Source organism: Streptopelia decaocto, assembly GCF_964273445.1.
Source record: "Streptopelia decaocto genome assembly, chromosome: 5".
NCBI classification, from domain to species: domain Eukaryota; kingdom Metazoa; phylum Chordata; class Aves; order Columbiformes; family Columbidae; genus Streptopelia; species Streptopelia decaocto.
Window position 1 is genome coordinate 57052984 of NC_138659.1, and position 19997 is coordinate 57072980.

The 19997-nt window shown below is 41.6% G+C and overlaps 2 protein-coding genes across 5 annotated transcripts in view; one reads left to right on the forward strand and one right to left on the reverse strand.

Annotated features, from left to right (window-relative positions):
* The window catches only part of LOC309440557 (gamma-aminobutyric acid receptor subunit pi-like), an 85046-nt gene that overhangs the window by 63427 nt on the left and 1622 nt on the right, over positions 1–19997 (reverse strand). Inside the window, exons 1-2 of one of the 4 annotated variants that reach the window (XM_082054309.1) lie at positions 10721–12022; positions 867–1088 (exon numbers count right to left, since the gene is read on the reverse strand). The exons of 1 other annotated variant lie outside the window; for it this stretch is intronic. The gene's annotated coding sequence lies outside the window, so the exon portion shown is untranslated. Of the gene's footprint in view, positions 1–866; positions 1089–10720; positions 12023–19997 lie in introns of those variants that run through there. 2 more of the 4 variants (XM_082054308.1, XM_082054311.1) reach the window with 2 other exon arrangements.
* ENTPD1 (ectonucleoside triphosphate diphosphohydrolase 1) overlaps positions 10355–19997 on the forward strand; it is a 37286-nt gene continuing 27643 nt past the window's right edge. Inside the window, exon 1 of the mRNA XM_082054304.1 lies at positions 10355–10695. Coding sequence (XP_081910430.1) covers positions 10680–10695 — 16 coding nt within the window. The 5' untranslated portion in view covers positions 10355–10679. The remainder of the gene's footprint in view (positions 10696–19997) is intronic.

The following is a 19997-nucleotide window of genomic DNA, read 5'->3' on the forward strand; positions in this document are numbered from 1 at the left end:
CTATGTTAAGTATTAATTTTGCCTGCATTTAAACTGAGCTGTCTTGAAGTCTGTTTTCTTACAATGGTAAAGCGTGTGCCAGTTACTGCAGCAGTGCACAGCAGCACAGCTCCAGGGAGGAGCTGACCCCTGCGTTTTCTGGGGCTGCTCAGTCTTTCTCTGTCTGCTTACACTGATTTTTGGTGGAGGAGAGCGTGACCTGCCCTTTATGGCTAAGAAATCTGAACACGTGTTCAGCACATGGGAGCTGTTGTTACATGAAGGAAATGAGCCCATAAGAAATCTGAGAATTTTGGGAAATGTTGGGTATTAATGACTGATATACACATATGTCCATTGGTAAAACTTATTAATGAATCTTCAGTGTATAAACTTTCATGTAGGCTTTGTCACTAAGAATTGAAACTCAAAATTTCATTTTCTCTGAGACAGGAAACTTTTCTGTGTGTGAGTTTTTCATAGCTAAAGAAACTTAGACAGGCATCACCATGGGGTGCATTTCCCTGATAGAACATCAACTCAGGGTGATTCTCTCTGCTGATATTAGAATAATTGCATGAAGCTGCTATTAATATAAGTAAGCTGTTATTAACAGATAATTGCTCACAGTACTTTCAATTATTTCCTCCTACGGTCACACACAGTCGATACCCAGTGAGGAGATGGAGTGGGGTTTGCTCCAGCAATCCAGCTTGGCATATTTGCAAGAGGAGAAACCAAGAGAGTGGAGGGGACTGTCAGTACACTAATATGATTCAACAGAACCAAATGATGTGGATTTTTGATGCCATAGTGCTCTTGCTGAGACCATGTTTGTCTGTGATTACAGCCTGAGGACTTTAAGTTATGAGGAGTATACCACAAACCTGGAGAAATTTCTGTCATCTTCAGCTTGAGTTCAGACTGTTGCTTAGGATTTCTGCTCTTATATTGCAAAATAAATTTTAAACAGCGGATGGTTGTCTTGAAAGCAAGTGGAAAAACTCCATTTTCATTGAGTCAGGCTCGGTTTGTAAAGAGGTTATGCTTAAAGTTCCCGTACATGTTTGTATGTCTATGTAATTTCTTTAGTAATATGGAGTATAAATCTGAAAAAAAAAAAAAAAGGTTTCAGGGTAATATAGCTTAGATTAACAGTACTGTATTTTAGCCATAAGAGGATGAAACATCTGAAATCTCCAAAGTGTATTGACCTGGTATATTTTTACACTGTGTGGTATTGTTGCTTGGAAAAGTTCCTTGATGCTAAAAATAATCATTTCTACACTGTTTTCTATCTCCAAGGTTACAAAATCTTTTTAACCTAGGCATAATTAAGATTATACCTACAGAATATATTTTTAGCATGTTAGACTTTCTGCGATGCAATGTTGTTCCAGCAGGCACAGCTGAGTTTAGAGGAAGTCTGCTTCATGTGAGAATGAACAGCAGAAGATATATCAGTCACTTCTATAGGCAGTTAATTTCTTTTGCAGCTTTTAGTGTTGGCCCTAAAATTTTGCTTGATGACGTGCAGGTGTTAAAAGACCAGCTATCAATTTAGAGAAAGAAGCACCATGTAACCCTGAAATCAGAAATTTGAAATCTGAGTTAAGATGTTGGAAAGTGGACATTCCCTAACAGGTTTGAAACTAGAATTATTCCTTGAATTAAGTTTTCAGATTTTCTTGCTTTGAAGTCTTTTTAGTAGACTGAAAACCACAAAATGAATGTAACTGGTGTGCCTCTCAGTTCAAACAGTTTCACGGAAGGCTAATAACATGAATTTTTTTTAATGTTTTATTTTAAGTTTATTTAATTCCATCAGGGCTAGGTCACGTGAAGACCTGATGGAAGCCTCTGATCCAGACAAAAGAACCGCTATCCTAAATGTATGACAGTAAGACTGTGGCACACATCAGATAATTGCTCTGCAGAGTTTTTAAACTAATATCTGCTCACGAATGATTCTTTTGACCATCAGCAGCTATCTGTGCCTCTCTGGGTGCAGCAGGTCTTGAGCTGCACAGCTGATGTCCTGTCTCTGGCTCTGCTTCCCTCCCAGAGCAGGACTGGTCCTGCTCCAGCTGTGCCACCCTCCTCACCTGAGCGTCACCCGGGGCTGCCAGCGATGGTACAAGCTTTCTGCTTGGTGAATCTGATGATTGCCATAGAATGGAATATCTGCTGAAAATATCACCAGCAAGGTCTGAATAGGTTGCTAATTCCTTATTCCAAGCATAGCGAGCACACTTGGGAAAGGCTGACACTGTACAATTAGGGTCTTGTCTGCAAAGTTATTTCAGAGCCTGCTAATTTGTAACTAAGCTAGTTAAGGTACCTGATTTGTGAGTGCCAGAAAGTGTGTTGTGCAAGAGCATTTGAAATGTGATACTTTCCTTGGAAAAAAAAAACTCATGCAGGAATTCCTTAAAAAGACAGTCAAGCATATTTATCTAGTCTTTCATGAATCTTTTCAGCTGGGAATACTTTTCAGACCTGAATTTATCTTTCTCCATACCTATCCACGGATGTTCATCTCTCTTGTAACTTTTTCCAAAGGATGCTTTGAGGAAATACCAGAATAGTTATTTCAGTATTACCCAGTATATATGAAAATAACTGAATCTGAAATAAGTATTGTAGAAAACAGTTTAAATAAATTCTATTAAGTCAATTATCTGTTGGTGCTCTCATAGTCAGGTTGAAGGTTTGAAAAATTTATGCTGTAATGACAGAATGAGAGATACGGAGATATTTAACTTCAGAAAAAAAATACTTCTAGTTTGAAGACTTAACCATCTGATGCTGAGATATGTAGAAAGGCTATTTCTACAGCCAAGACTGTTGCATAAGAATATACTTACAGATTTAAGTAGGTGAAGGCACTGAGAATATACTGACAATACAAATGTATTGAGAATGCTGACAATACAAATGTATTGAGAATGCTGACAATACAAATGACAATTGAAACTGGATGCCAAGTTGGAGTTATGTTCATGGAAAATGTGGATGAAGGATGCTGCTGAATGATTAAAGCATAAATTTCAGTGTATTTCAGTGTATAGAACAGCTCAAGGAGAAAAAGGTACATGTGATTTGAAATTATACAGCCATATTTAGTAAGGGGCCAGATCTGCACCTTTATTACAGATACAGACTGGGTAAGGAATGCAGTGCTGAAGTTAATCACTTGGAGTCGGTGGTGGAAAAGGAAAGTCCACTGAGAGAAACAGAAGGGTTGGAAAGCCACTTCTATGATGCAGTTGATACACATCAATCTGTGCACCCTGAACTGATTCTGAACAAATTCTGTTTTTCATAAAATTACAAGTTTCAAAATTTAGGGTTGAGTATGGAGCTTGATGCAGGTAGAAATAAACAGGCTTAACCTCTTTCCCAAATTTATAAACTAATGCAAGTATATAAAAAAAAAAAAAGTCTTGCTTTAAACATAGTTACTTAACACTGTCTGTGAATTCAAGAACTGAAATGGTGTGAAGACTTTTATATAAAGCAAATATACTAGAACCTGTGGAGGTAATAAATATCAATCACCAGTAAACGAAGATCTACCACTTTCTAAAGTTCAGGATGATTTTTGAAGTCTGTCCCTTTTCTTCCCATTTTTCTCAGTCTTTTGAAGTGTGAAACTAAAAAAGAGAACATGAAAGTTTCCAGAGACTAAATAAAGATGACCACACTGAAATGCTTGTATCCAAAGTCATGTAAGGCATACATAAATTCACATGGAGGAAAAACCTCATAGTGAGAATCCAAAAATATCTGAGAACTCACATCTCTATAGATAGTTCTCTTTGATGCTCATGGACATGTGTAAACTCAGCACAGGCATGTGCTGAAATGAGGTGGAGTGTAAAGAGGCCAGCAGGTTTTTGCAGTTGTAAAGATCTAGTGATTTCCCTTTTGGTAAAGGGTAATATATAGTCCAACACAAAATTATGAGGACATGGCTTAGTGTTAGAGTTAGGTTATGGTTGGACTTGATGATCTCAAGGGTCTCTTCCAACTAAAATGATTGTATGATTCTGTTTCTCAAAGCAAAACCTGCTTTCTGTAGCTCCGTTGGAAGAACATGTTATGCTTCTAGAACACAGCAAAGCAGGTGGGCTGAATTATTATGGGTATATTTATGGTTAACATATGCAAATTAGATACTTGGGCATCTAAGGCATCTCCCTTTTTGCCAGTGTCTTCAGATATTCTTGCTGGATGGATGCAGTCAGCTTCTCTTCTGCTATTGATTGAGTGACATCTGATGGACAATGTCTCTGTGCTGCCACTGGTTTTCTTCTGCAGATGCTCAGTTATTAAAGAACAAATCACTTAACAGAGGGTGAGTGGGTAGTCAGGCTGAATTCAGACATAGAAAAAAAGTATTTATTTTAAAGTTACTCTTTTTCATTTTATGCATATTTTCCACATTCTGTCTAGTTTTATCCTTTTGAAGAAATATTAAAATTGAGTGACTTTATCTGATCTAAATACATGCATTTCTTTTTTGAAAGTAGCTACTTTAAGGCATTTTGTATATTTATTGTGTTTTAGCTACCAATGGGTTACATGATAAATTAAGATTTAACAGGACAAAAAATAATTTTTGTCATAAAACCATATAGATGAGCTGGTAATAAACCTGTATCCATTCTCCAGTCTTAAAATAGCAATTATTCTGGGCCTATATGCATGTTGCTAATTTATCTTTCTTATTTTCTTTCTGTAATGGACTAAGTTTGGGAGGTATTTTGAAGTTCTGTTTGTTAGACAGGACAACTGGTGCTCACTGTCTTCCCTTATCAATTCATGGTATATTTAATACTGATTTTTCTTACACTTCTTTCTTTATTTTTTTCTTGTTATATCCTCTTAGAACTTTGAGGATATTTTTGTGGGTTTTTTTCTTCTTTTTTTTTTTCTTTCTGTTAATGGAACCTTTCCATAAGCCTCACATATTTCACTTTACAATTCTCCTTTCTTGTATTTTGTGACCCCATGACATGAAAAGTGAGATTTAAGAGATAAAGGTGGCTGTTGGCTGCTCCAAAGAGCTCTGTCTTGTGTAGCCAAAAAGGGCTTCCTGCTCTGTGGGAACACCAGAAACTTGGGCATTTTTGCTTTGGCAAGCCATTATTGTCTGCCATTCCTGTCAGGTAAAACAACAGGAAGGTACTAAAAGATGCAAACCATAAGAATAAAAGTTCAAAGGCATCTGAATAACCACCACCACTAGTGTATTTGCTGAAAACCAACAATAACAGTTTTGCCTAGCTCTATTCCCAGTTGCTTAGAAGAAAAAACAAGAGCTCTGTTGCCAGCAGGGCAGTATTGATGTGCTGCCTAAGTATGGTGACTAATGATCTGAGCAACAGAGTTAAAAGGCAGGGAGTTGCCTATGTTTGGGACCATGATGCTCAAAACTATTGAGCAAATTAAAGAGCCTCTGGAATTTGGTTTAGAATATTTATAGCTGACATGGGTAAAATATCAGGTGCATGAAATAACCTGGGCAGAAAGAGCAACAGGTGTGTTGTTAACTAGTACTTGAATAATGAACAATATGACATGTTAACTTTTTAGGATATACTTTTTTTTTTTCAGTAAGTATAGACTAATTGGCTTTGCTTTTAGTATGTTTATGTATCTCTGTAAATGTAAATAAAGCCAATGATAGAATCTTTAATGATATTATGAGATAATAGCATTGAAAATCTGTTGAACTAATAGAGTATGGTATTGCAAGCCTGTTAGAGTTGCACCTGATAGCTTGCTAATGAATATGTAATCTAGTTTGGCATTTTATGGTGTTTGGTACTGTTCCTTTCAAATGCCATTTCAGTGCCCATCATTCATGTGGCTTCTGTTATTCTGAGACTGAGTGTGGGAACTTGTTTGCATGTATTGCTGAAGTTCTGTGGATTTTGAACAATAATGGTGTTAACTTGTTTCATTTATTTTGTAAAAATACAATTTGCCTCCAATAGCTGTGACTGCTTAGAGGAACAAACCTAACAAATTAACTACAGAAATGATTCACCTCTACAAACAAAAGCAGGAGCTCTTTTTTTTTTCAGCTTCAATGAATATAATTATTTGCATTATCAGTTTTGTATGATCAAAAAAAAAAAAACCACAGTAAATAACTACTTAACGGGTTGGTCTGCAGATGTGTTATCTGAGCATTTTGACCCCTATATCACAAAAATAGAGATGGGCAAAGGTTCTGCAACTTTAACATGAATGGAGAAGAAAACAGCCATTAGAGATGATGACAAAGCTAGTGGCTGAGTAACAGATGAGCTAGATGGTTGTTTTCTATTTCTGCATTCTTCAAAACAAAATAGTATCAGGATCTCTGAGGAAATTACATTAAAGTGAAAGAGGAACCAGCAATATAGATACAGTGTGATGCAAGAAGCTGCAAAGAAATCAAAGGGACTTGCATTGGAACAGAATGATAGAGGAGATAGTGTTGTTTGCTGATGACTAAAAAATGGTGAGAAAGAAATGCAGTGAAAAAGTATCTTAGAGGTGATACACAGGTTTTGGGTGACAAGATCTGTGAATATTGGTATAGAGACAGCATAGTGGCATCCTCTGAGAAGGATGCAAATATGGAAACCAAGACAAGGAACTAAGATGAAGGAAAGAAGCTTAAGTCATTTTTACAGATAATGCACTTCATAAGTTTAAGGCTAAGGAGCAATGCTTGTTTGCAGCAAGATGAAGCTGAAGGTTTTATATATATATATATATATATATATATATATATATATATATTTTTACCTAAATACCAAAAGTAATTTGTCCTTTTTCAGAGAACTGCATTCTTTAAAAACAGTGCTCAGTGCACACAGACAAATAGTGTTGCTTGTTTATTTGTTTCTTCGGGGGTCATCCAGGATGTTTACTTTTTGCAGAGGAAGTGTTTTGTTTTTCTAAATTAAGCATTTGAACTTCAGGTATTGCAGAAAAACTTGGAAATGTGGGGAGGACTTGGCCTATTGTACTGTGAAAACTGTCAAGCCTGAGGTGATTGCAATGTGCAATGGGTGTGCCGAGGAGCTGAAAGCTGGAAAAAAATAATCTTGGCATCATTAGCACTTTTGGCTATTTGTGTTTTTCTAATGCCTGGCCTCTCTTCTCTTGCCTTCCTTTCCAGAAGGAAGCTGTACTAATCAATTGGATCAACCTCCCTTTGTAGGGAACTCTGCTCCCTCTGGTCCCAGCAATTAAATGTGTTCTGTCTTTCTGGAGACCTTCACTGTTTAAGACATGTTGCAGAGATGCTGGGATGGAGGGCTGGGTACCTGCTGTCCCCCCTTCCCAGGACAGCCAGCTGGGAGGTGGGAACATGGACCAGCACCGCCCAGGTCAAATGTCTAGGACAGCCTGAGGAACATTCAGCCTCTCTCTGCTAAGGCCAATGTTTATGCACAAAGTCTTTTGAAGCTGTCACTCTGTTGATTAAACACACCGACAGTGATATGTCGTCATCTGAATGTGCATACCCCCAGGCCTTGACCCTAAGCAAACAAAGACACAGATGACTTCAATAATGTTCTTGAGATTGGTGATGGGATGGCCTGTTTCTGTTTAAAGTATTTCAGATATTTCCATGCTAATTCTTTCTGTGGAAACAAGCTAGTTATGTTTCTAATGCCTGTAGGTTTGTTTCCAGGCTCCCTGACTCTCTTCCTGTGCCTGTTTCCTTTCTCCATCCTAAATCCAAGAGGTTATGGCCCTGGATTCCAGCCTTATCACCTCAGTACCTTCTGTCTCCTGTTTGGTGGAAATGGAGCTAACATGTTCTGGTGCTCACCCACTCTTGCTTCTTTCCTGGGTCCCAAAAGCAGCATACCTTGTCTGCAAAAACAGCAAATTCTTGACATCCATAAGGTTTCATATTTTTAGACACACGCAAACACACACAGGACTTGTGTAAACTTAGAGAAGCGAGTTGATTGAGACTAAGCTCTTACTATAGCTAGGAAGAAGATGGATATTTAAGACATTTTGTTCCTCTGAAGCTGCACAGGATGCTTGCTTGCGTCCTAGGAGTAGAAGAGTGGCGTTACTCTGTTTTGCTATTCTTACCCACTGCTCAAGATGTGTGGAAACTACATCCTGAGTTCTTTGGTTTCCTCTTTTTTTTTGTGTGTGTGTGTTTTCAAGCTTCCTCCTCACACTGTCTGGAGCCTTATCTGAGCACAAACGCCTGCCTCCAGGGCTGCTTTTTTTGTCTTGTTTTGTGTTCTTATGGAAATGACTGCAACACAGAATCGCCTTTTGCTCACTTCCAGGTCGCAGTCAGAGGCTTGCCCAAAGGCAGGAGGATCAGCAGGCAGAACCAAACTGCTCTGAAAATATCTGGATCTGACTCTATGGAAGAGGAAGTCTGCTTTTCATGTCACATGAGGCTACAACGTCCACCCTTCCCCTTCTTTCTCACAGCCAAAGGGGGAAAGTTTGTTTTATCACCATCTCTTACACCTAAACTGAATGGCTGCGAAGTTGCATGTAACATCGTTCTCTGCTCCTGTAGCTGCAAAATACTATTAATGTGTTTGTCAGTCAATTGCTTAAAGGAGATAATTTTCAACTCATCTATTCCCTGCAGCTCTGTGGAAGACCTGGATGTTTTTAGGTGTAGCAGGCCATAATGGTCATGGTTCATAGCAACCCGTCCCTGTAGGGCCCTTACACTTCAGGTGAAGCTTCCTCTTGTGTGAAAATGCGAGTATGTGTGTCATGGTCAGTGATTAATGATGGCCCATCCTTCCCCATAAAGGCTTCACCTGTCTCTATTTAAAGCTGAACTTCCTCAGACAAAAGAAGAGACAAACACAAAACTGCCGCTGGCAGACTTGTATGAAAGAGCTTATTGTAGTTTGTCAGGTACACAAACAAATTTAAACGAGTTTAAATAGGTCAGTTTAGAGGTGTCTAACACCTCCATAAGAGGTGTTAGATGTGGCTTGGAGTCATGTCTATCTTTCTCCTATCTGTCTATCTATCTTCTCCTTGTTAAATTTACTTTCCTTATCCCTTAAATGAGCTCTTCAATAAGCCCATCTGACTGAGCCGCTTATTTTCTAGCTGTAGAAACACTGAGTCTAAACACAGCCATCTCATAATCCTAAATCACAACTATATGTTTTTAAAAACTAAATTTCAACAGGATTTAATGTGGCAATTTTATATAACTATTTCATTTCTTGTGATGACATTCTACCAGTAAGTGTTCTTTGCAGAAGTCAGTGTGATTGGTACATAAGCAGAAGTACTTCTATCAGTATTGTTTAAAAAAAAAAAAGAAAAAGGCAATAGCATCGTTGATAAATCTGTGCAGTGTGGTTCTCACACCAGCCTGCAGGACCTGCTCTTCCTACTTCTCCCTGGGGCAAGATCTCTGGAAGCTGGTTGTGGGCACAGAGCTGGATGGTTTCCAGCTGCAGGGCAGTGTGTCCATTTGTCCAGCTGCAAAGACAAGCCCCAGAAGCGGGAGGGTGAGATGGTAAAAGTGACACCTATGAGATGTGAGCAGGCTCTGGCACAGGCAGGACATGGCAGCTGGCTCCAGGTGGTGGTGGCAGCCTGTGCTCCAGTGACTTTACTCTCTGGGTGACAAGTGGGGAAGGTGTGTGGGGAGATGGAAGAGCCCCAGGGGCTGGGAAGCTGGTAGCCGCACCTGAGAAGGAATGAAAGAATCATGGTGGTTGGCAACTTCCTTTGGAGCCAGGGGCTGACAGATGCAAGGTGGGACTGTGGGGTGATGTGTGGTGCCTGGATAGGGCCTGAATGTCAGAGGCTATGGAGAAAAGTTGATGAGACTCCTCCAGTGCTGTCCTATATTTCTTGTTTGTGTGGAGTCAGCCTGGGGGGTGCACAGGGACTCTGCAGGGGTAAAAGACAGTGAGGATGGGATGGGTGGGCAGTGTCCCTTCAGGCCTTCCTGACAAGTAGTCAAAAATTGGCTCTTTCCTGAAGTTCCCCAGGAGATGCAGCTAGGGGCATAAGCTTGTTCTGTGGGGCAGGTAGGGGCAGGTGGTGACTTGTCAGCAGTTATTCCAAATTTATCTATTTTCATGCTTTTGTTGTTTGGTTGGTAGTTGTTGTTTGTGGTTTTGGTTGTTTGTTTTTTTTTTTTCCTTTCTGTGGGCTGGAATTCATGTCTAGAAACAAAGGAGATGATCTCTTCTGAGGACAGCTCTTCTTATGTACCTCACAAAGTCTTTCACAACTTAAAAAAAAAAAAAAAAAAAAAAAGGCAACTGACCAAACACTCTCTCTGCAGCAAAAATGACATCTGCCCCCCCCAGCCAGCGATACAACCCTGCTTCAGACCACGGCCCCAGTGGAGCCAGCGGCCGCCTCCAGTGCTAGTCCTCCGGGCACGCACCGCTCCCCCCGTCCGCCTGGGACCCTCCGACCCGCCGGAGGAACCCAAGGCCCTGGTAACGCGGCGAGTCGGAGGTCATCTGTGCTTTAAGAAAAGCAGAAGGTCAGCGTGCAAATTAGATGGATTGAGCCATTTAGAGTTAAACTAACCCCTCCCACTGCCATGGACCACTAAAGCGCCCATTTTCATGAGCACCTCTCACTAAGGCAGCTCAGAGCCGGCAGAGGCTGAGAGAGGAAGAGGAGAGAGAGGGAGGAGGGAGCGAGCACCGGTACTGATGGACGAGCCAAAGGGTAAGGACAGAAGCGACGCGCTCACCTCCAAAAGCAGCCCTGGCCCCCGGCGAGGGGGCGCGGAGGGGAGGCAGGGCTCGGCGGGGCGCCCCCGGGGGGGGGTCATCCCGCGGCCGGCGCTCGGGGGGGGCCGTGCATATTCATGAGGAGCTCCTTGAGCTTCGCCAGTCAGGAGGGAGCTGCGGCTGCAGCATCCCCGGGTGGCGCGTCCCTCCCTGCGCGCCCGCGGAGCGCTGCCGGCGGTGGGCGAAGGCTCCGCGGCTGGGGCTCCCCTGGGTGGGTGCCGCCTTGCCGCAGTCCTCCCCCAGGCGACATCAACCTCAACCCTTTGCACTCCTGGCCGTTTCTGATGGGACATTGTCCGCTTGTGACTGGGGTGCCTGGGAGGGGGCCCGGCCGCTCGGGGGTAGCTGGAGGTGGCCGCGGGCTGGCGGGTCCCCGGGCGGTGCAGCGGGGCGGGCGGGAGCGGGGGCTCCGCGCCGGCGTCTAGCAGAAGTTTGGCCGCGTCAGTGCGAGGGATTCCCTCCCTCGCCGCGCAGGGGAAGAGCTGGCGGTGAGTTCCCGGCTGCAGCCCGCGCTGCCTGCGGGGCCGGGGCCGAGCTCCTGTGGCGCTGAGAACCGCACTCAAAGGACGAAGAGAGGGAAAAAAACAGCAAAAACTCAGCGGAAGTATTGGCTGTTAGAAAACCGCGGTGGAAAGTGGTAGCTCTGAGGCTGCAATAATTGCTGTACACGGGGGGCTCTCAGTGCGTGGGCTCAGGGCCAGAACTGGCTCGGGAGAGCGCAAGGGAGAGGGGGATTCCCCACTTGGCATCCTGGGAAACCCTCTCGCCTCATCTGCGGTCATGGGCATCGGGGAGGGACTCGGCGCTAGCTGGAGGTGCGTATTGCACAGTAATTTTTCCACGAGATACGTCTTATGCCAGGGTTTTCCTTTTATAATCAGTTGGCATGGTGCACGTAGCAGCACTAGTCACACAACGCTTGGCAGAAACATTTCCTAGTTTAGTATCAGCTTTTGTCTATCTGGGTGCCTCACCCTCTGTTTACAGCAACTTCTGCAATACGGACCATCTCTCCGTACTGCTGGCTCTGTGCGGGGCTTTAAACACAAAGCAGGGGCTCCAACAAATAGGCAAGAACCAGTAAACTGGGAAAAAAAGACCTGGGCAGAAGCTTAGCTTTTAAGTTGGGTGAGGAGCTTTGGGATAATAGTTTCTACTATTTTGATAATTTCTTATTCATTACCAGGTGAAAGTCTCTCATTTATCATTGTTATGACAACAGAGAATCAAAATATGTTTTGTTTCTTTTATTCTTTTTTTTTTTTTTTAATAAATGACGTGGTAAACTAGACCTCTCCAAGTTTTTAACTATATAGAATGTAACGAATGGCATTTGAGTGAAAGAAGTGTTTTCACAGTCTGACATACACCAAAATTTAAAGCAAAGACTGGCAGAAGGAGAAGGTTAGCTCATTAGTTTATGCCGTCATGTGTGAAGCTGGAAATTTATAAATAATTTGCCTTTGCTGAGGAAGGAGATAAGAATAGCTTTGAAACCAGTCTTTTAAAGTTTCGTTCCAAAAATGAAATGTAATGCATGAACAGAGATCCCTTTTCTAGTGAGGTGAGTAATCACAGAGAGGAACTGATTTAGCGAAGAGGACCAAATAAGCCTTCTTTTAGAAAGTGTGATTTAAAGAGACAGAAGGAAACTGAAGAAAACTGACAGTGTTCAAGCTAATCACAGGAGAGGTGGTGATGGTATAGGAATGGGCTGACCTGCAGAAAATGCAGGTTGTCTTGCCTAATGAAAATTGGTGCAATGAATAGCAAGAAACTGCGTTTCGTGTGTGTGGGAGAAGAAAACACAAGGCAGTGTTTTTGAAAACGCCTCTCGCAGTATGTGTTCCAGAGGCAGCAATCAATAGGTTCAACACGGGGGAGTCCAGGACAGGCAGTATCTCTCAGCTAGTAAAAAAGTTTCCACCTTGAAATGATGCATGAAGGCACACCAAGGGCACATCCTTTCATCAGAAAGGAATTACTAGGGAGTGTTTCAGTGGGAGGCCTGTTTCCTGGGAGCCTTGGGGACTGTAACAAACAGGTTTAAAATCCTACTCTTCAGTTTTAGGAAGACCATATTTTAAATACTGATACTGTCAGCTCTGCCTTGAAATTTGGACCAATATGTTATTATGACCAAGGAAGAAATTCTGCTTGGGGTGCTACAGAACAATAGTAATCGGTATGAGTACTTTCTTGGGCAGAAAGTGTGACATAGTCCGAAAAATATATTTTACTGAAAAATATACATGGGGGTCTTCAGTCTGGGGAAAACATGATGCTGATCTCATGCAGACAGCAGTAAAAAGCAGTGAATGTTCTAAAATGTATAGATTTTAACAAAAAAAGCTACTGAAATGAACAAGAGGTAATAAGTCTGGTTTGGAGCTCTATATAAATGATGAATTAATCACTGCTGTTGCATGACTGCTCTCTGTGGACCAGTGATTGTTCCAGCATGGAGCAGTAATAAAGTAAAATCTGATGGAAAAAAAGAATAAAAGGTAAAGGAGTATGAATGAAGATTGTGAATTTAAAGAATATGTACTGGCCAGCACTCCAAAAACAAGAATGAGGGTGACTGGCTAGTTTACTCAGGTAGTCAAGGCAGTAAATAGAAGTTATTATAACACAAGCATTAGTGAAACGGAAGTGGGAAAAGAGGAAATGGGGAACACCTGATGGAAAATACAGGCTGTGAGTTGTGGAAGACTCTTTATAGAAAGCAAAAATGTCAGGGAAAAAAAATCTAAAGTTAACAGGACCAAGCACAATTCAAAGGAGGCATTCTGTATGTCTTAGGAACAAAGTAATATATATCTAGCAGTTGCATAATCATTACAGAAATGGAGAGAGTAAGATTTTAATGATGCAGAAAAAAAACCCCACAGAAGTGTTGGTTATATATTTTTTCGTGTTTGAGGGAAAAATAAATTTTCACATAAAGGAATATTTCATGGAAGTGTTACAACTAAGTAGCCTGTTTTGTAGATTAACATTTTGGGGGGAAACAAAGTTTGGTTTAAAACAATTTGAAATTAAATGTGCCAAGTACTTACTGAGAAGATCTATGCCCAATGATGTTAATTTTTAATAAACTAGCATAAAACACTAGGGATATCCCAGGCAATGGGAAGGATGCTGTTGTTGACCCAATATCTCAGCAGTATGATGGTGGGTAGCCTAGAGATCTATTGCCAATTTAGTTTTATATCAGTAAAATAGAGAGAGAGGTCTCCCCAATAATCAAGTTTTAATAGCCAGTTTGATCGTGTTCTCTTGTTTTTGTAAAGGTTAAGACTTACTAAAGTAGCTTTTGGAATAATATTATAGAAATTGACAGCACTATCAAAATGGATAATGTGAATGAATGGATCAAAAAGGAAATTACTCATCCCAGATGGAAGCAAGCCTGGGAGTTCATGTGGTCCCCTCAAGCAAACATATTAATCTGCATCCTAGAAAGGAGATAGTCCCACCTGCAAGAGTTTGCAACAAGAACTTCAAGCAATATTTTCCTTTTGGTTTTGGCATTTGGATAGAAAATGCATTTATAAGGGAGGTGAGGGAGGAGTATTTCAAGTACTGGTGGATCTTTTAATTTGTCCTTGGTTTCTTCAAGGATTTTTTTGTTTACAAAGTAAGTCAGCTGACTTAACAAAATAGTTGTCAAACAAGCCTGATTCTCATTTGGAAAAAAAACAGACCGCATTTTGCCTTATGCGTGTTATCACTGTTAACATTATCTTCTTGATTTACTTCGTCAAATAAGTCTGGAGGTTCATTGAAGTTCAGGGGGGAAGGTATTCTTAATAATTGAGTGAGTATTGAATAAATCTAGGCTTTAAGTTAACAGACTTCTAAAGCCTGACTTCCCTGATCATTAGGAAGCACCTCACAAAAGGGGACCTGGAAGAACTCGTCTCCTTGGTTAGTATTTGATAGCAACAGAGTCGATTGTGGCTGTAGAGCTGGGAAGACAACTGAAACTTTATCTGATTTGTTTTCCAACTAATTACTTGCACTTGTTTTATTTTTCAGAGATGGCAAATGTGATTGAAAACAGTAAATATTAATATCTCCCGTGTCTAAACTTATCCACAGCAATAAATGCAGTTCTGATGTTCTGATTACAAAAGTTTCCCTATGACTCTCCAGCAAAGAATGAGCTAAGGGATTAAGACCTGGATAACAACAGACCTCAAAAATAGCTATCAAAGGAAATAATTATTAAACAGCTGTGTTTTCAGAGGTATTCTGTAAGAGGTCTAATGGCATTAGACATTTTCAATAACGATCTAAAAAGTATAAAATTATTGCTGATTTATAGATGGAGTTTGTCAGTGCTAGGAGGACCAGTACAAATACCAATTAAGTCAGAGGAAAAAGTCAAAGGAAGCCAAGAGTGGTTGGAAACATAAAGAGCAAATAATAGGCTTCAAGCCAAGCCTGTAAAAACACAGCAAATGCAGCTTTGGGTGGAAAATTGGACATTGAAATCCTGAATAGACTAGAAAGATTTCCAGACAATGCTGTCTGAAAAAAATACACAGAAATATGTGTACATATGTATGTGACAGCCGTAACTCATACTTTATTTGTTTTATTAAAGCAATTATTTTTGTTGTTTGGGAGAAAATTGTCAACCTTATTGTGACCACTGCAACCTGTGTTTGCCTTCTGACTTGTAATTACCAGAAATATGTAGAAAACTCTCGAGGAATTTCTAGAGGATAAAGAATAAATTTAAGAGGCTGGACACCTGAAAATGAAGGGTTACAAAAGCTGTAATAATTGATAATACTTTTAGCCTTTCCTAAGTTGTATAACTGGCTTAGTAGGGTGCAAAAATATCAAGCTTGGTCACATTCCTTCTTTTCCAAAGATATCTTTGCACTTTTAGCACCCATGGGATTGGAAGTAACTAGTGAACCCAACTTTGGGGTTAACACCCCCGGCTAGGTATTCTGTAATGTTTTACTAGCCCATTGGTTAATGACAGTGCTCAATGCCTGTGTTCCATGGAGCTGGATTGGGTTTGAAGTGTTGAGACAGGAGCCAGGTTCTCAGTTTGGAAGTTATCTCTTCAGGGTGGTTATGATGTGGTTGAGGATGGAAGTTTTAGCTTGAACTTTGAGGTGAAGTGGATGATACTAAGATGACACTGGGAAGCCAACCTGTCAGGGAGTAGTATTGCTTGAGGCCAATCAAACTTATATTCTGGATTGTGTTCACAAGAGAAGCACTCCTGTTAGTTCTCTGAAAGATGAGCCACATTAAACCATTTTTTAAATTCTGTTTTCTTATGGCCTTGTCAGCTAGATGTGACAACTGGCTTGATCTCTCAGCTCAGTGAAAACTCCCCTGAGCAGAGCTGAAGTTTTATCACAGGTGCTTCCATCAGCATTTCCTAGCTGCAGAGCTGTTGCCTGCATGCTTGCGTGGGGAGCAGCAGAGCCCAAGGGTGCACTTCTACACCCAGCTTAATTTGACATAAATCTGTGCTGCTGAAAGAAAAGGGAAAAGGCAGCTGTCCTTGTCCCTAGCCTTATTCTTTTTTTCTGCAACAAACTTTCAGCTTGTCTGGCTTGAAAGCCAATGCCAGCCCAAGTAAGAGAACAGAATGAGGCAAGGGTAAAAGTCACTCAGATTAAAGTTACTGCGGGGGGGCTTCACTGTAAGACAAGGAGAGACACAAAAACAGCCCTGTGCTCTGAAACAGTGCTGCATTAGCAGTGCAAATTAAGAAATGAGTTAAGGGAAAAAGTGTGAGAGAGCAGATGGAAGGGAACAGAGTCAGCTAAGTGCACACTGAACAAATTCATCTGCTTGTGTCCTTTCATGTATTCACTCCCCCTAAATGTGACTGGAAAGATCCATTTCCCAGCCTACTCTTTGGGCTCCTCCAGCTGTTAATGTTCAAGGGTGATGCAGGATGTGTAGCGGTCACTGCTGTCACTGTTCTGTCAGTGCTCAACCACTGCTAGCAGTGCTGTAGCTTCAGCCTGTTATAGTTCCTGTATGAACCCATTAGGGCTCTCACTGGTCCCAGCTTGAGAAGAGCTTTCTGTGAGGATCTGCAGAGCTGCTTCACTGTCTGCCTTTACATTGCCTTTCAAATTCCCCTTGTAATGTCAACATACTTTGTTGGCAATCATTAAGCTTCTGGTATGAGGAGACATGTGCCCATCGGTCTGGCCCGCACTGTCCCATGCTCCCTTGTGACTTTCATCCAGCCGCACACTACATCTCTTCTGACAAAACAGTAAATTTTACGAGGTGGCTGGATGATTTACGGGTTGGAACTTACACTTTTGAGAGAGCATTTTTATTTTGCACAAGTAGGAGTTAAAGGCTTTTATTTTGATTTATATTCTTCCCTTTGTTTCTGATCCTCCTATAAGAATATTTGCCCTGATCAATAGGGTGGTGAATGCTAGATCATTCTTGGGGGAGAGGATGGTAATAAAATGGACACCAAAGGAGTGAGAATTAGCTTGTTTTTACATTAACAGTCTGCAATGTTTCAGCAAAAGCTCAAACCACCACTGGCCTTTGAACTCTATATACTGCATGGAAAAGGTGAATCAGCAGCTCAGGACACAGAAACCACTTCAACCCCTCAGTTGGTTTGCAGCACATTTGCTCTCGGTTCAGAGGGCCCCGGAGGCAGGGGAGCGGCACTGCCGGTGGTGCAGCTGCCGAGCTGCTGTGGTTTCCAACATTCACTTATAGCAATGCTGCAGTTGGGGGCAGGGGAGGCAGCGGCCACTGCACCTTTCTCCCTGGGCTATAGCAAGAAGGGGGAGACTCCTCCAAAAGTGAGGGATGGAGGGGATTTGGACATCTGCAGCACAGCTGATGGGATGGGAACATCCATGATCCACGGCAAACTATGGGGAGCAGGCATGCAGTGGGGTGGGAAAGATGGAGCTCCTGTATGGAGCGTGGTGGTGGGAACAGGTAATGGAGTGGGATTCGTTCCTCTGCTGAAAACTGTCCCTCCCTCCTACCTGCTCTTTGCCTGAATGGCATTGGGCAGCTCTTGCCAGGGAGAGCATCTGCTCTTGGCCAAGATCAGCCCTTAGCTGCTGGCTCCAGTTGCTTTGTGGGAAACAGACTGGAAATCTGCAATTTTGCCTCGTGTTGAATGTGTCCAATAAGCTGATCTGTAGCTTCTATATATTTAGTCTTGTTTTCTGGAAATAGTATAGGAAGCTTACTATTTGTCAGCTTTGTCTGAGACTGCAGTAAACACAAAACAAGCTGAAGCTGAAAAGAACTTTATTCTGGTAAAACTAGTGGTTAGGTTCTTGTTTACAAGACTTAGAAATCCTGTTGTGACAAAAAAGCATTAAAACCATAAAGAAAATAACATTCCAGCAGTGTTGTTTAGAATTTATTCTGTCATTAGCCAAAGATAATTAAATTTTGAAAAGACCTTATTTTGAAGTGAATCAATTGCAAGTTTAATGATGACTTTAGCAAGTGGTTTGACACATGAAATTAAGTAATGTCTACCCTGCCTGATGAAGAGGACCATCAGACCAACACTTGTGACTGTGTCAGGCTGACCAGAAAACTTAACCTGTCTGAAGAATGGCTTGGTAAAAAATATATATGTATAAATTAGAAAAGCAATCTGCACTTGTACAAGCACGAGGTAGAACTATGGCAAAAGGCAGAGGTGGGATAGTCCCTTTTTGTGGCAGAGTTAAACCAACTGTGAAACTAAGACTGTGCAGTTCATCTTAAAAATAATGTTTTACAACTGAACCTGGCACCATGCTATGAACTCTTTGTTAAAGACAGTAATTTTACAGTTGCTTTTAGGTTACAAAGCATTTCTCAACTCGAGACCAGTAATTTCTCTACCAATTTTAGTGTTGTGGCCTCTTGGTGTCTGTGCGAATGCTAACTGCATCTCATAAGCCTTGCTAGGAATAGAAGCCCTTCTGTAAATAGGGATCTTAGAGGGCCTCTTCTGCCCGTTTCCTTCTCAGGGGACTGCAATCATACATTTATGTTGTAATCTACTGCAAACTACATCTCAGGAACTTTTGGTGTGGTGTAGTAGTTAAAGTTTACCAGTGTTTCACAGAGATTATATATAATGCATCAAGACTGCTGTTACATAGTCCCTAATTCCTTTATAAAGTAGCGAACAACTCTTTTACTCTACTGGTTTCTCCTGCCTCCACCCCTCAAGTCAGACTGCGGGAAGAAAACACAGGGAATGCCTTCTTTCCTGGTACAGGGCTCAGCTGCCTTTGTTCCTATTTTTCAGCACATTTCTCCTAACCTAAATTATATTTTCCATTTTTTCCATATTTTAAAGTTGTACAAGAACTAGATAGATCTTGTAGTATGAGTCATGTGTGTACTTTACTAGACCAATAATCTCCAAGTTGCTATTAGTCTGGCAAAACATGAGAGACTATATCAAAATGACAGAAGATTAATTTAAGAGTAGGTGTAGCTAGAGCATGCTGATCTTTCCCTGGATCCTGGGAACTCTGCCTTTCCGTGGGACGAGTGTGCTGTGAGAGCTTCCCAGATGAGCAGACTAAGTGGTGCAGGGGACTGAGCATCAGGCTGGCTGTTTGCTGCTCTCTTGTGCTTTTTCATCACCTATGGAAAAGGAGCCAAAGGTGCTGAACTCTGTAAACTGCTTGGCAGTATATAGGTGGAAAGCATTGTGAGAAATTGAAATGTTATGATTTGTTATTAGGGAAAGGCTGAGGTTCAACAGACAGAAAAGCATGATGGTCACTTCCAGCATTACTTGTTTGGTATCAGCTCCCCATATGTTGCGTGCAGACAGCGCTGCTGAGAGCTGGAGTCAGCTGCGAAAGCCATAGAGTCAAGGAGAGCCTGGGAATAGTGGGAAAGTAGTGAGATAGTCCTGGCCTTGCTTGGTGTCTATGTGCTGAGAGAAGGCTGAACTCATAAGGCTGTGACATGAGCATGAGAAAATGTGTGTGCACAAAAGCCTCCTTGTGAGTCTCGTGGCTCCGCTGTGGGATAATTGCAGCTCTCCTGTCTCACCAGGAGCTTTATGGGGGAAGCTGAGGTTAATGCCAGCCTTGTCCTGTGAGCCTGGGTACAGGAACACTACCAGGTCTGCACTACACTAGTGACAATGGTCTCACTCTGTTCCGTCACAGGGAGCTGCTTGGCATGTGACAGACTGAAAACAGCTCTGGAACTACCATTGTCAGTGAGATCTTGGGT